Consider the following 17,379-nt stretch of genomic DNA (forward strand, 5'->3'; position numbering starts at 1 on the left):
GCATTAATTTTACTTTTTTCTTTAATTTTTACATGTGGGAAATATGTAGGGAGTTATGGAATATTTTCTTTCCCTTAAGGAATTAAGTAAATAGGCATTTTCTGAAGTGTCTAACTTTTTTTCAGTCAAAATTAGACAATTGTTTTATTGATGAATCAAAAAAATCTGCCTATTTTAAATGACAAATGAAAAAGAATTTGAAGCTTACACTCACGACATGGAACCAATGCGCGATGGGGGTCAATTTTTATTTGATTCATATTATTTATTCATGTTGTACCAGTATGTTACAATATAATCTTCCCACGTCAATATTCTGGGGAGATTTCTCACACTTTCTAACTCTAAAATTTAAAATAGGGCCATATTATGTAAAGAAGATTTTTTACATAGGCCACGGTAGGCGATATTTAACAGCCACCAATGTCTTTTTAGCACCTGAGGTGTAGAGCCAGCTACCAGTGGATCAAAAACCAGATACAAGGTGTGTGATACTAGGTTATCAGGTACCTCTCAAAACTAACTATATACATGAGAAAAGTGTTTTAGTTTCATGTAACAACATGCACCAATGAAAGCTACTAAAATGCACACTACAATTCAGGCTATAAGGTGTACTTTTCTATGACTAAAGAGTTTCTACTAATGGTTCAGGTCTATCCTATAGGTGTTTATAATTGGATCTACTTTCTACTTAGAGGATTGGGTTTTTTGAAAACATGTGTATTTGAATATGTGTAATTTAAGCTATCTGTATTAATAAATTATTATTATATTTATATGTTTATGCAAAACTCATTTATTTTATCTCAGATATATAAATATCATGCTTAGTAAAGATATACATACCTATATATAACTATATATATATATACAGCTATTAAATCAAAGCAAAATATAGAAGAAAACTGGCATAGAAAAAAATAAAAGCAGCCAAAAATAAAACTATACTTTAGATATGTCCCAATGCAGAACCCACATGGTAAATTACAGATAGTTTGACATATTCACAAACATTGCTATAAGGTCTCAGTGTATCCAACCAAATATACAGCATAGCTCTCATCAAGCAAACTTTTGAAAGACTGGTTTCAATAATTTGAACTATGGTACCTTCACTATGTTCTAATTTGGTTTAGATGCAATATGCCTTGTATTAATGTAGGAGAATATGATTGAAAGCATATTATTTATAATAATCCTTTGGTGTATCATAAATTAGGTATATATAACATTAATTAGATACATATGTTATAAATTAGAAAACAAAAAAAAATCACATATAAAACTGTCGTAACTTGTCCAGTGGTTAAGAATACTTAGACTTACCTCTAATTCCTAAATGACATCTCAGAAAATGTTTATATAATTTGTTCTTGCTATTTTTAATATGTATTAATGATGCTGTTTAAAACCCAAACCTAGGCAATTAAAAAAACATGAAATTCGTATAAATATGGTAAAGTATTGTTTATGTTTTATAATTGTATTTACCCTAAAAACCTGGAAATTTCATGAAGTTGGCAACACTGTTCGGGCACAACATCAAAGGTCACGTAAAGGTCAACACCAAACACAGAAGGACACACTGGGTCAACACTGAACACCGAAAGGTCAACACCAATCATTACCTTGGGGGAGCGTGCAACAATTTTCAGACAGAGTAGGGTTACATTTACAACCAACTAACAAGTAACATAGGATTGCCATCTTACTATATCTACCCTCACCCTAAACCTTCAAAACATAACTTTAATAAAACTTATGTCTTATAGACTTGTAATATAGCTATAGAATATGATTTCTAAATTATTTGTTTTTTAAAATTGTTAAAATAATAAACCTAACTAAAGGAAAACGGCTCAAGTACCTGAGAAACAAATTTTTAAAAAGATTCCATCACAAGAGGTTAAAACATTATTTTAAAAAATTTAAATAATTGATAAGTTTATTTATACATGCAACATTCAAACATTTTTTTAAATGATCAAAGAGATTTTATTGAGATATTAAGTTTCTAAAAAGAATATATGCATGTCTAGAAGATGCGAATCAGTTAGACTAGTCAGACTATATTTTAAATTTCATATTGTAAACCTAGAAATAAAACAAGAGAGTAGGAGCATAGCCTCAATTTGTTGAAAGAAGAATTTCAGCTAGATGGCAATACTAGAATTATTTAGACTCAGACAGGATAGAAGACTCAAGACATCTAGCCTTATGCGGCCAAGCATAGCGTGGGACAAGTAGGGTTGCCACCATTTAAGATAAATTTTTAATTACCTACTTTTAGTATATATTATTGTATTAATGCATTTTATTTTTTTCAATTCACTGTAAAGAGGAATTATGTGAATTTTAAATTCCTAAATTATTCAAATTTAGTAATTTTAAAATTATTTGTTTCATACATATTGCTAAAATAAATGTACAAACTATAATGTAATTACTTAACTGATTAGTGTCTGTATATTTGCATACCTTAACAAAAAAAAATTGCTGAATTCCTGTAGCTGGTTTAATGATGAAGATTAAACATGGTAAAAGAAGCCTATCACGCCTATCATATTAATTCTTTTTTTGTTCAGATTTTTCAAGGTGGCAACCCTAGAACAAGGGCTGGTACTGTGCAAACAGTCAGAATAAACAAGGGCCCGCCATCACGAGCTCACCTTTCATGTTCAGCGGCTCCAGAACAAGCTGCATGTTATCAGACGCCTGCGCGGTCTGCATTGGGTACACACTAAAAGCTTTTACTGAGGTCGCCGAGGAACCTCTGAAAAAGAAATGCATTAATGGACGTGCATGCATGCCACAGACTTGGATGAAAAGGTGAGACAAATGCAGGAACAACCTCCTTTCTTTTTCTCCTGAAAGTGTCAGTGTAAAACATTTAGTTGTATGTGAACTTTGTTTGGAGGCAGCTCCCTTGGTGTAATATGATAAATTGTGTTGAGATTTTAGAGGATATGTGAAGATACTATAATTACTTATTCCTCTACTATTTTATAACATAAAGATTTATCTAATCTTATTTAGATCACAAATTTCTTTCTCCAGATTATGATTTACATGGCATGGTTTTTTAAGCTTACTGTATGTTTCATGTTTTTGGCACCCCTACTCCTGTCAACCTGAATTCTGCCTCAAAGTCATCATTATTGAATGAAAGTTAATTTTTTTCCAATATTAGTTATATTAAATTATTAGTATATCAGTCTATATACAGTATATACACTATATCTTCTTAAAACCATGTATTGTGTCTATCCTTTTTATTTAGTCTGTGGCAAGTGCTTTTTAACCCAAAGTGAGCTTGTCAGTCTCAAAAGGATAAAAATAACTCGTAGCTTAGGCTTGAACATAATCTCGTCTGATGATAAGTGCAAATGTGTAATGTATTAGTCTAGATAATGCCTTCTTTCAATAATCATAATATTTTCAAGCTTAAGCTTGTATTATTTTGACTTTTACATGTATGTATCATACAAAATTGAAGCACTCAAATACTTAATTTTTCATGATTTTATGATGTGTATAATAATTTAGTGACTAAAAATTACTTTTCCGTTAGTACAATTTTCACACAATTCCATTAGTAATTTGTTTGAAGACTACTTCTTGAGTAAGTTATAAGTTTTCTTGGTAAGTTAAAAAAAAACATACAGACGAATTGGGAACCTCCTCCTTTTTTGAAGTCGGTTAAAAATTACTAAAAATGATACAATTTATATATCATTTAAAATTAAGCTACTTTATTAAATACAACTGTTAATATTAGATATTTCATAAACACGAGACTGAGAGGCGATAAAGCATAATATGGAACTCGTTAAAGTACCTACCTACTTAAATTATACAAAAATCAAGAAAAGATGGGTATGGGCAAGCAGGTAGGTACAGTACAGCTCTAGGTCCGGCTCAAAAGCTCACGCCGGGTTAAACGAGCAATTAAGCCTAAAGCGGCGTCTTTTCTTAACAATAATCGACTCACAGGCCGCCGCCCTGGTCCCCATGTTAATCAACTGTATCTTGAAACTGCCCTGCATTTGACTGACACACGCGAAATGGTAAGAAAGGCTTAATCAATACACTAAACAGCAATTTAGTCACAGATCGCGGTCAGCCTGGGCGAAAGAGATGAGATCTGAGTCTAGATTTGCTATTCTCTTCGGGCTATCGATCTAAAACTCGAACTTTGTAAGTTTGTTTTCATTTGAGCTTACCGCGCAACTCCATTTTCATATTTACGATTTTATGACATTTGGAACATGACAATCACAGACGTCAAATAAAGATGACAACTGATGACAATGACATTGAAGTAACGAGAGAAATTGCTATATAAAAAGGAACAAAATAATTGTCAAGAGCGACCGATTTTTAACGTCCGCATGTAGACTCCTCGCCACGAAACAAGTCCCGTAAGCGCAGAGCTAATGTCATAATGGCGTTCATTGTCATTTGGTATTGGCGGTCTTATTGTCATTTGTATAAGGCGCTGTCGATTATTTTAGTTCAGGTTTTAGCCGCGGATCTTCTTCTATGCCGTGGCGCGGAGCCTAATCCAGTCATCACGATCAATATATATCTTAACCCACCTATGCGGGGTCTGCAAAGTGTCCATCTCTTCCGTTCGCATCTATCACTCGCCAAGTTATCATCTATCTACTTCTTTTACACACGTCGTGATTCTCTTTCACACACTCCAACATGTTGCGGTTTAAAAGAGAACTCTTTTGTTCTAGAGTTGAGCTACCTACTGAAAGTAGAGACTGAAATCGGCCGACAAATTTAAAAGAAATCGAAAGGCATTCTCAAAATTATAGTTCAAATATTGGAATAAATCAGTTTGATACTTGCAATATTATTTTTTTATATAGTAATGTTTACACACACACATATTATTATGTGGTCTTTTACCAAACTTTTTCCAATTTCTTTAATATTCTACGGGCAATTTCAGTATCTAAACTCTACCAGCATTGTAGAGACAACAAAAACAAATTGTAGCTAGTCAAGGTTTTTCATGTTAATTCTGATCAAGCAATAATTAATTTAATATTTTCATTATAATTATCGTTATTACTAATACCTACAAACAATAGATAAAGTTTCTTTATTTTCACAACTACTTAAGGACCTTTATCTTTTTTAATATCAGAAGGAAACGAAAATAAAATAGTAATATCAATATTAAAAAATAAATTTAATATCATGATAAATTACTTAGGTATATCACAAAATCACATTATCTTAAACGATCACAGCTCATCGTCCTCCATCTAAAGTACAATTTAACTCCCGACATTTTAAACTACCAAAATATCACATTATTGTCTAAAATTCGCGACAGTAACGATCTTTTAAGCGAGTTCTATATACGGCAAGCGCTCGCTACAGTTTGTTGACTTGTACCGTTGGCATTGAAAATAAATGGCCTATTATATCATCAACGGTTATCCATCGCTCCAGCCAGGGCTTGCTGTATTACGAGCTGTTGGGCACTTATTAGCTTCTTTAGCTCTTTCACTTCCTGTGTCAACTGCCGAACATTCTCCGATGTCTCATCCAATCTCGATTGAAGATTTCCAATCCCCGATGAGTAACCATACTCCCGATAGCTAGAGTCATTGTTGTTTTCGTACTTTTTGAAACATGAATATGCTCCAGTAGTTGAACCGTTTGAAGATATCGTATGACCGTACTGTTTCCTCATTTTGGCGATATCATAAGCTGCCATCATTATATCTCTCGGTAAGCGTTTCTCGCTAGGATTCAACGGTTTGACACTCAACACGACTCTATAAGCCTGCGGTGAAACTAAAGCCGATGAGTGCAATATTTTTAGCAGGCATTTAGGCAAATACCCGTTGAATAAAGCCAATTCCATGTAAGAAATGAGTTTAGTTTGACGAACTAGTTTAGAGAGACCAGCCGTTTTCCTCAATCCTTGGATATCGTGAACGGCTATACCGACCAGCAAATTCATGAGCACAACGGTTACAAACATAAGAAACAGAACATAGGTTATTTGGGCAGAAAACTCCAGCAATACCGGCGGGTCATTGCCATCTGGCTCGTTTAGGAGCAAATCCAAATTTAATTCGCCGATCATCATAGTCAGCACAGTTATGAATCCCATGAATGGATTTGCGAAAGAAGATGAGTCGGGAAATATCACACAGAAGCTAATCGTAAATCCAATTAGAATACACGAATATGCCATCAACAGCTTCGCAAATTCCTTTTGTACCTTTTGGTACATTGCGACGTAGGTTCCAAAGACTGGCAATTGGCCGATCATCATCATCAAGTTTGTCCAGCCCGCAAGAACTGCGAATGCTCCTACATGATTTTGCCATGTATATGTGATATTTGTATAGATGTATGATATCAAGAATACGCTGATAATTACAAACCACTCTATTATGTTTTCCGATTGCATCAAGTACTGTTTCACCGTCGAGTAACCGGCTATCCCATAAACTTTCCTAAATATTTCAAAAATCGTTATGCCAGCGAGCACCCACCATTGCATTTCTATCACGAATGGGTTCTTTCTCAATAAATCTCCAAGTATTGATTGCTTTTGACAGAGCTCTTGTTCCTGTATCGTCTCCTCCATGTCTTTGCTTCCATTATAACAATTATGTGCAAGTGCAGTTAGTACGTAAAGTGTAAGACAAAGAACAAAAATAAAGCTTAAAAATAACCGTGCAACATAATATTTGCGTATTTTCTCCCATTTTATATACAGGAACGCCGAGCAGAGAGGATGTAACAATACTTCCTTCTGTCCTTCGTCTACGAATGTATTCAGATAGCTTATTTCCCGTGGATAGCAGTGTTGCAAAATGCTGCGGAAGTCAAGTTCAAGTTCGACCTCTCGGTTGCTCGATTGCGAGTGGTGCAGTGTGATGGCGCAGTCCAGTTTCCTAGTTATCATTGCTAGGGACGCGGGAGTCTTTCGGGCGATTACATTAAGAGCCGAGTTTCCTTTTTTAGATCGGGTCGTTACATCAGCGCCGTGATAAATTAGAGTCTCCACGCACGCAGAGAGTCCGTCGAGTGCAGCTAAGTGCAACGCCGTGAACCCGTATTCATCTTTTTGATTGACATTCGCTCCCCAACTTATTAAGGTCTCAATGATGTCGCAAGCGCTGTCTGATTTTCCTATTGCGGCATGAAGGGGAGTTCTTTTATCAAAATCCATAGAATTCGGTTCTGCATTTCCTTTCCGGAGCAGCGATTCTACACATTCCAAGCTCGCCGAACGTGCTGCTAGATGTAAAGCCGTAAATCCTCTATGATTTTTTAAGGTAGAGTCAGCACCTTTAGTGAGGAGTAAATCCACACATTCCACAAACCCGCCGTCGGCGGCCAGATGCAATGCCGTCGATTCTCTGTCGCCTACTCTCGTTCTGACGTTAGGATCCGCCCCGGGTGTTTCTAGAAGGATCGCTAGACATTGAATCATCCCCAAATCGGCGGCAAGGTGAATCGCATTAGTGCCGCCGGGTTCTATTTGATTAACGTCGACTCCGTGCGAAATAAACAGCTTCAGACATTCAACGGAATTGGCTCGCACGGCGCAATGTAGTAGGCCACCTTCGCAGTTGACGTATTTGACGGCCGCGTGAACCGAAGCGCCGCGGTTGATGAGTATGTTAGCCACTTCAACGGAATTTCCGAATGCAGCGCAGTGGAGAGGCGCAAAACATCTCGGCATATAATTGGGGTCCGCTCCGCATGATAGCAAATAATTGGCGCACTCCGTGGAGCCGCTAAACGCGGCCGCGTGTAATGGGGACAGGCCGAGCGCGTCGAAGTACAGCGGATCCGCGCCCGCCTCTATCAACGGCGGTAAAAATTGTCCAAGTTTCAGAAAGGACGCCCAAAAAAGGCAGACATTCCTTTCGGCTTCGGACGTCGCCGCGAACGTAGTGCCGGCGGTCTCAGTCGTTATGACGCCGGATTCCAGCTCGTCGAGCAGTCGGAGCCGGCCACCGACCGCTCGCATCTGTTCGTAAGCGCTCTGACGTAGCGAGTCGGAGCAGATGTGCGCAGTTAGGTCGAGCGGCGGCTCCTCGAAGCTGTCGTACATGTTGGGGGCGCTCTCGGCGGGGGGTGACGAGCCGGCGAGCACATACTCGAGCTGCCCCATGGAGGGGTAGGCCCGCTCGAGGGACTCCTCGTCGAGCGGAGCGGCCTGCGCCCGCGCGGGGGAGCTGAGCACGCGCGCGACGCGCGGCCGGCGGTCCATGGCGGGCGGCGGCGCAGGGCCGTCATCGGCGTCGTCGGGGCGCGGCGCGCGGCGCGAGCGGAACCAGCGCCGCGTGAGCAGGCTGCGCGCGGTGGGCATGCGGGCGGCCGGCGCGGGACTGAGCGGGAGCGCCTGCCCGCTATTGTTCGTCAATTGTGCTAATGTGGATGAATCGCGCGCACCTTTGCCGTAAGAGATCCTACACATTGATCAAATAAATTCTTTCATTTTTTTTTTTATTTTATGTTTCTTCTTAAACGAACTTTAATACCGTTCAGTATTTTGAAACTCGCCTAAACTAGGTAAAACTTCTGCATCTAAGACTAAAACTTCTCTCAATAAATCTATACTAATCTATACTAATATTATAAAGAGGTAAAGTTTGTAAGTTTGTAAGTTTGTCACATTTTTTAAATGGGGTAATCTTCGGAACTACTGGTCCGATTTCAAAAATTCTTTCACCAGTAGAATGCTACATTATCGGGGAGTGCTATAGGCTATATTTTATATTAGTATGATATATATTAGCCGAGTTATCACAGTTTTTGTCATACAGGTCGGACCGAAAATCCTCCTAAGCAGACTTATTCGCATGCGCTGCCTTAACCATTGTGTAAAATAGAAATTAATGTATGGAGGCTTTATGTACCTTTAACAGTTCTACAAAAAAGTCCGCGACACCATATATCTATCTTCTATATATTAGCAGATATAGTACCTTTTGTGTTTTAAAAATTATTAATTTTATATACTTAGGTTTACGTCATTATTTATACAACTTTTGTATCACTTTAGTACTATTTGGATACTTATATATTTGGGTTTGAGTAAGGTATGTCGTGTCCCGGGTAGCGGTTATGGGTGATAAATAATAGTAGGCTCAACTGATAAAACACTTATATTGACTATCAGTTACAACGGTTAGGTAACGACTGGCGACAAACCGCCCGTATTGACTTCGTCATAATTACGAAAATGCTTAAGTAGCATTTTCATTTACAATCTATGTGTGTGTGACCACCACATCATTCCACCCCCTTTTTTTTTTTTTTACAGAAAACAATGTATAGGTAGTATAGGGGTGTTTCATTCTTAACACTATAAGCACAATGCTGACAAAACGTTTCACGAGGAGCATACACTTGTTACACTTAAACTAATGAACTCTGTAAAGCTACAACAAAAAAAAAAAAAATAAAACAAAAAAAAATATATAAATGACAATGTAAAATTTGTATAAGTGTAATATTATGTAAACAATTTTGTAGAACACCTTCAAATACAATTACTTTAAGCAGAATATGGTTTTTACTTTAACATTGCACAACTAATTTCTTAAAATTATAAACATGACGAAACAATTAACAATAATGCAACTAAGCATAACGTGCAGGTACGCGGCTGACGCGACCACTGCTCGTTGTTTTGCATTTTACACCGTTGGTATTATAAGGGACCGTACACACTGTGACTTTCTTTTTTAAAATCGGTTCCGTAGTTTTTGACGACATAGTATTTTGGGGATTATCGTTTTCCTCCAAAATATAAGCTGGTTTCAACCGATCTATAGAAACTATAACCTGACGTGTGGGTAATTGGACCTTAAAAACTTTCTCTGTCCTGCTAATTACTCGGTACGGACCGTCGTAAGGCGCTTGGAGAGGCTTACGCACCGCGTCGTTCCTGATAAATACTTTGTCACAAGTGTGTAAATCCTGGTGAACAAAAATTTTTCTCGAGTCTTTATTGACCCTTTTAACAGGTTTTAAATCATTAATTATACTTTTTTAATTTGCTTACATAACTAGAGCTATCTAAAATGTTATCCTTACTTATATCATAAAATTCACCTGGCAGCCTAATACTTGTGCCGTATACCATTTCAGCACAACTAACATTAGTGTCTGCCCGTACAGCGGCTCTTAAACCTAGTAAAACGGTTGGTAGTTCTTCTACCCAACTTTTAGTTGACAGTCTAGCCATAAGTGCTGCTTTTAAAGATCTGTGCCACCGTTCTATCATCCCATTACTCTGCGGGTGATAAGCGGTAGTGCGGATCTTTTCAATACCCATAAGATTCATGAGTTGCTTGAAAAGATTACTCTCGAAACAACGACCTTGATCGGAAGTACACTTAAAAAATACTCCGAAACGCGTTATATAGTTTTCATAAAGAGCTTTGGCTACTACTTCAGCTGTGATTTCTTTAATTGGGACAGCTTCTGGCCAACGCGTACCTCTATCTATCATAGTCAAACAGTATCTATATCCCTCGGGTGATGTATTGAGAGGGCCTATTATGTCAATCATTAAGTGACTAAAACGATCTACTTTCTCGAAAGTACCTAAATCGGATACAGTATGCTTTTGAATCTTAGATCGTTGACATGGGATACAGGCCTTAGCCCATCTTCGGATATCTTTATTCATACCTACCCAAAAGTATCTATCTCTAACCATTTTGTTGGTAGCGCGAATACCCGGGTGACTTAAACTATGAATTGCATTGAAAGCGATACGTCTAAAACTTTCCGGTAAGTATGGTCGGGCCTTATTAGTCGATGTTTCGCAAACAACGCAACTATCGGTGCCTGGCATCACGATGTTTTTGTATTGTATTTTTTTCTTTAGTTCGCTTAACTCTTCGTCATCATTTTGTACACGTGCGAGTTCCGTGAAATCAATGACCGTAGGACAAACAATTTCTTCCACGCGGGACAAAGTGTCAGCTACTATGTTATCTAACCCGCTCACGTGGCGTATGTCCGTAGTGAATTCGCTAATGAACATTATCTGTCTAGCTCGCCTAGGTAGCTCTTTCACGCTACCTATCTTTGAAAAAACATAAATTAGAGGTCTATGGTCAGTATACACAATAAAATTACGACCTTCTATCATATATCGAAAGTGAGCTATCGCCGAATAAATGGCTAATAACTCTCGATCATAGGTACTATATTTCCTTTGTGCTTCCGAGAACTTTTTAGAAAAATAAGCAATAGGTTTCCATACGTTACCTTCTCTTTGCTGTAGAACCGCACCCATGCATGACTCTGAAGCATCCGTCATAAGCGCCAAAGGTTTGTCTATCGCAGGATACGTTAACGTCGCGGCGTCACTTAGGCTCTGTTTACACTGCTCAAACTGAGCGTTTGCTGAATCAGTCCAAGCGATTTTTGACTTATCTTTTTTTTTTGTATTCGTTAAATAGCGATCCAACTCAGACTGCTTTTCAGCGGCACCTGGTATGTGTGATCTATAGAAATTTAACATACCTAAAAATCTCCGGAGTTGGTCCACAGTAGCTGGCCTCGGAAACTCGATGATGGCTTTCACCTTCTCGTCGAGTGGACGAATCCCTTCCGTTGTTACTTCATGACCTAAAAACTCCAATTTTGTCTGTTCGAAACAACACTTTGATATATTCAGAGTAATACCGAACTTCTCTAAGCGACTAAATACTTCCTCTAAATGTTTTCTATGCTCGTCGACGTTGTTACTTGCAATTATTATATCATCTATATACACGAATAAAAAATCTAAGTCTGGGAGTACGCTATGACACATAAAACGCTGAAAACTTTGGCCAGCATTTCGAAGGGCAAAAGGAAGTCTGATGAACTCGAAAGCCCCGAAAGGGGTTGACACAGACGTCTTTTCAATGTCCATCTCGTTAACTGGTATGCAATTGTAAGCTCTGTTTATATCTAACCGTGAAAAAATTTTCTTACCAGCGAGTAAGTACGTGAAATCGCGTAACCTGGGTATAGGGTAACTATCAGGCTTAGTAATAGCATTTAAGCGCCTATAGTCACCACATGGCCTTATCTGCCCATTTTTTTTAAGCACTATATGCAGAGGGCTTGCCCACGCGCTTTTACTGGGTCTGCATATTCCCATTTCACACATTAACCGAAATTCCTCTTTAGCCTTAGCGTATCGGTCTGGCGGTAACGGTCTTGCTCGACATTGAACAGGCGGACCGTTCGTCTCGATGTGATGACAAACGCTATGCTTAGGAACTTCCTTAAAAGATACCGGTTTAGTTAAATCTGGATATTTAGCTAACAAACTATAATGTGGGTGTTGATTATGAATTGTAGTTATTGAACTTTCCATGCACTGTGACATACTAGCAATAACATTAAAATTTGTTACCTGATCCACTAGTTTCCGTTTACTAAAATCTACCACTAACTTATACTTAGTTAAAAAATCGGCTCCTATTATAGGCTGTCTAACGTCAGCAACTATAAATGTCCACCGAAATGCTCTCCTTAACTTTAAATTTAATACTAAACTATGCAACCCAAATGTCTTAATAGGTGTACCGTTCGCGGCATACAGTCTATAGTCCTCGCACGCTCTATTTTTCTCGCGCACTGCCCACCGGGGTAACACCGACACATTAGCACCACTATCTATTAAAAACCGTAATTTACTGTTTTCGTCAGTTATACACAAGCGGTAATTTATCAACGGGTCACAGCCTCCCGCCGCAGACAGGACCGAAGCTAGTTTTCCGCACTGCTAGTAGGCTGGTTCGATGTCTTCCACGTACACGGTTGAACACATTTGTGTGCTCGGGCTCTAAACTTATAGTGGTAGTAGCAAAGCCAGTCTGGATCTGCCGGTGTCCTCTTCCTGCTACCGCTAGTGATCTATGTGTGTGTGACCACCACACAACTAAACTTTAATCCTTATTAAAATAAATTATTTAATAATCACAAGGAGGATTATATAGGAGGATATTATGGAGATAAATTTGCCCTTTACAGTATGTTAATTACTTAAATAGTTTCGGAGATAATACAAAATTTCTATATGACGCCCGGCGCTTTCATTTACGTAGTTCCCGTTCCCGTGTGAATATGGGGATCAAACATAGCCTATGACACTCGCAAATAACGTAGCTTTCTATTGGTAAAACAATTTTCCAAATCGGTCCAGTAGATCCAGAGATTACCTACTACAACCACACGAACTTTACCTCTTTATATTATTAGCATAGAAGTCTCTATTTCTCTTGGTCATACCACCACTCTCGAAGGACTGGACCGATTTTGCTAAGGGTAGGAGTAAGATAGAGAAGTTACAGGTTAGGGTAGGGTACGGGTAGGGAATCGTAGGGGTAGTGCAGGGGTAGGGTAGGTTTAGGGCCGGGTTTAGGGTAGTGGTAGGGTAGGAGTAGAGGTAGGGTAGTGGTAGGGTAGAGGTACGGGTAGGATAGGGAAGTGGTAGGGTAGGGGTAGGATAGGCGTGAGATAGGGGTACGGGTGGGATAGGGGTAGGAAAAGGATAGTGTACGGTGAGGGTAGGGGTAGGATGGGGGTAGGGGTAGGATGGGGGTAGGGTGTAGGGGTTGGGGTAGTGGTAGGGTAGGGGTAGGGTAGGGTAGGGGTAGTAGTAAAGTTGACATCGAAATTTACGCGGACGAAGTCGCGGGCGTCCGCTAGTATATTATATTTACATTTAATTATCATGACTTACTTGTACATAATTTCCATACAAATGATTTATAACATCGTTAAAGCCTTAATATTTCACGGTTCAAGCGCCAGAATAAAATCTGAGAGGTTTTAAGTTCCATACCTACCCACCCGTCGGATATAATATCCTAAAATATACGCTTATTATTTATATTTATTAGAAAAAAATAAAGTAATCATATTCTGATTCTGAAAATTAAAGTAACGTCTGTCTTTATTTCGTTATCGCACATAAGTATCAGACTTCAATTAATCCTATTTTCACGAATTTAATTACAGACTTTGTTTTGGGATGAATGATGAGTAGCCTAAGTGTTAATCTAGGATATTATCTATCTTTGTTTTAAATTTCAGACAAATTTTCAGTAAAAGAGTGACAAAGAGTAACAAACATCCATACAAACTGTCGCGTTTATAGTATTAGTAAGATTGGATTGGACAAGGTTAGGTAGATGGTATACACGATACTAAATGGAAAATCATCCCCTAAAAACATAACCACTGCCGCCCGTTTATCTGTATTGTAGACTGTGTTAAATATGACTCATAATAACACCAGAAACTATGTATTTCAGATCATAACACAACCAGAATGTGGTGGCAGAATCAACCTAATAGTTTAGTTGCTCAGGTTAGAGATGCGAATGTTTGGTGCGGATCAACGACATCAACGACATAATATCTTGTGAAGAAAGAAAGAAAAAGCATTGTCGGCCAGTAGCATCGGGATCGAAAATATCGCTTTCTCTTTCGTTGCGAGAGTCGGAGCGATTTACGATGCGCTACTATTGGTCGACGTTTTTCTTTTCTCTTTACGAAATAACTAAAATAATTTGCTAGCTAGTATAATATTGAACACCAAAACTAGTTGAGTGTAAAAGGTCTCTTACAGCGATCAAGTGCTATTAACAATGGCCGGTCGGGCGGCTCACATCGCTTCTTTTTGCACCTATTTACTAACATTTTATCGTCTCTCCAGTATGGCTCCGATGTACCGTTTTTGTGAATGCGTTTTTTTATAGGTATCTGTTGTACCTATTTTTCATGTTATTATATTATGCAAAAAGTATTATGTTCTTCAGGGAGGCACTAACATTAACTTGTTTAGCCCCGGTTTCCCCCCCCCCCCCCCCCGGTGCTGTCAGAAAATTTGCCCCATTTCAATTTCATTTAATTTTTTCAACATTTACCTACAACTTCATACCACTAGTTTTTACTATTATTAATAGCTAGTCAATCAAACACAAATTACTGATGTAAAAGTAGGTAGGTACATGAAATTAAAAAATAACTTGTGTAATTTTAAATTAATTACTGGTAACACTTAAATTACCTTTTCGAGTTATGGTCATTGGTACCTATTCGAATTTCAAATATTAATTACAAACCAAATTACCTCATTAGCCAGTCACGGCAATATATTTTTATTTGCTAATGATGGTATAGAAGCCTGTATTGCCCAGACCTTCGTCATTTTCATTATCATCATCATCATCATCATCATCATCAATAACAACCGATGGACGTCCACTGCTGGACATAAGCCTCTAGCATGGACTTCCAAACAAGCGATCTCGAGCCTAAGCATCCAGCGGCTCCCTGCAACTCGCTTGATGTCTTCGGTCCACCTAGTGGGGGGTCGAACAACACTGTGCTTTCCGGTGCGGGGTCGCTATTGCAGCACCTGGGGACCCCAAAGTCCATCGGCTCTACGAACTATGTGGCCTGCCAATTGCCACTGCAGCTTCGCGACTCGTTGAGCTATGTCAGTGACTTTGGTTTTTCTGCAGTTTTCCTCATTTCTGATTCGATCACGCAGAAAAACTCCAAGCATAGCATCATTTTACAAAAGCGAATTAATAATTGTTAATATAAAATAATAATTAATTAGCGAATTAATAATAGAGCCGTGATAGCCCAGTGGATACGACCTCTGCCTCCGATTCCGGAAGGTGTGGGTTCGAATCCAGTCCGGAGCATGCACCTCCAACTTTTCAGTTGTGTGCATTTTAAGAAATTAAATATCACATGTCTCAAACGGTGAAGGAAAACATCTTGAGGAAACCTCTACAACAGAGAATTTCTTAATTATCTGTGTGTGTGAAGTCTGCCAATCCGCATTGGGTCAGCGTGGTGGACTATTGGCCTAACCCCTCTCATTCTGAGAGGACTCGAGCTCAGTAGTGAGCCGTATATGGGTTGATAACGACGACGACGAATTCAGCGGATCCCTTCGACTCGTTTGATGTCATCAGTCCACCTGGTTGGCGGTCGATGAACACTAAGCTTTCTAGTGCGGGGTAGCCATTCCAGCGCTTTGGGACCCCAACATCCATCGGCTCTTCGAACTATATTACAACAACAAACTTACAGCAGCTCTACTATAATGACAAACGTCTGGTCACCACTGGCCCCCAATCTATAGACAATTATAATAATACGATTCTAAGTCATACTGGTGGGAAAAATCGAACAATTGAATAATGAGAAGTTGTTATTTTAAAACGTATAATAACTACCTACGTACTGGGTTTTTGTTTGGTATGCGCTCTTTTTAACCGACTTCCAAAAAGGAGGAGGTTCTACGTTCAGCTGTATGTATGTTTTTTTTTTTTTTTTTTATGTATGTCCAGCGATAATTCCGTCAATTATGGACCGATTTTAAAAATTCTTTTATTTCAGTGCCTGTCAATTTAATTAGTTAAGTAGGTACCTATTCATATTTCTTTAATTTATTTAATTTCCTAAGTAGTAGGTATCCTTTGATTATATAGACGTATATATAATCAAAGTAGGTATTATACATTCGATGAGTTGGTTTGTTTGTTACGCTTTTGCGCCTAAATGAAGTAGCCAATTTTAAAAATTGTTTCACTATATTATATCTATACTGTTTTAGTACGTATTATGAACATCGTAAGGCAACTGTCCTTGTATGTACGCATGCTATCTGAAAAACACTTTAGTATTACAGGTTATATTATATTTCCGAGTTCCCACAGGATTGTATACCTACTGATTTTTCGAAAGATGGTATTAAGAGATTGATTAAATAGGTATCTATAGGTAAACCTTTGATTAAAGTAGGTTTTCGAAATTTTGTCATATAAGGATTAAGTAAATAAATAATAAAATAAAACCTGTTTATTTGTTAGTATAAAAAACAATCAACCGTACCGTAAATTAAAAAAAAAGTTTAAATAGGGGTTGAAATTTTTATCAATCCAGTAATTTTTCAAGTTATAGTTAAGGTATGGTATTAGGTTTGGTTATAGGTAAGGTATTATCCTATTATCTGCGCAGTCCCATTATCCTGCGCAGTCGGGTAAAAATTCGAAACGCTCAATTTCGTTGTGTGGATGGACGCCGTAAGTTAAGCAGATGCATTAATGCTAATGGTCAAATTATTTCATTGTTCTGTTTTTCCGTTCCCGACACACGTGTTCGGTGCACGTGATATCGACGGATCACACACGGGTTTGTCCACTTATGTCTTGACCAAGGACTATTGGGTTTATTACCGGCTCTTCTTCGCAGAATCTAAAATCAAAACAAAATTCATTTAATTCATGCAGGTACTTTACACCGTACCAGAATGCTAAGCCGGTCTTTGTCATTAGGGTG

At 38.3% G+C, this 17,379-nt stretch overlaps 2 protein-coding genes across 2 annotated transcripts in view; both read right to left on the reverse strand.

Moving 5' to 3' along the window:
- The window catches only part of LOC112043825 (protein unc-79 homolog), a 52,792-nt gene extending 48,544 nt beyond the window's left edge, over nt 1–4,248 (reverse strand). The window contains exon 1 of the mRNA XM_052888517.1: nt 2,673–4,248. Coding sequence (XP_052744477.1) covers nt 2,673–2,811 — 139 coding nt within the window. The 5' untranslated portion in view covers nt 2,812–4,248. The remainder of the gene's footprint in view (nt 1–2,672) is intronic.
- Nucleotides 4,249–5,190: 942 nt separating this feature from the next.
- Nucleotides 5,191–8,488, reverse strand: LOC112043826 (transient receptor potential channel pyrexia). Its single transcript, XM_024079433.2, has one exon. It carries the CDS (start codon nt 8,471–8,473, stop codon nt 5,453–5,455), a length of 3,021 nt encoding a protein of 1,006 aa, XP_023935201.2. The 5' UTR covers nt 8,474–8,488; the 3' UTR covers nt 5,191–5,452.
- Nucleotides 8,489–17,379: the final 8,891 nt, after the last annotated feature.

The sequence above is a fragment of the Bicyclus anynana genome, chromosome 22 (assembly GCF_947172395.1).
Source record: "Bicyclus anynana chromosome 22, ilBicAnyn1.1, whole genome shotgun sequence".
NCBI lineage: Eukaryota > Metazoa > Arthropoda > Insecta > Lepidoptera > Nymphalidae > Bicyclus > Bicyclus anynana.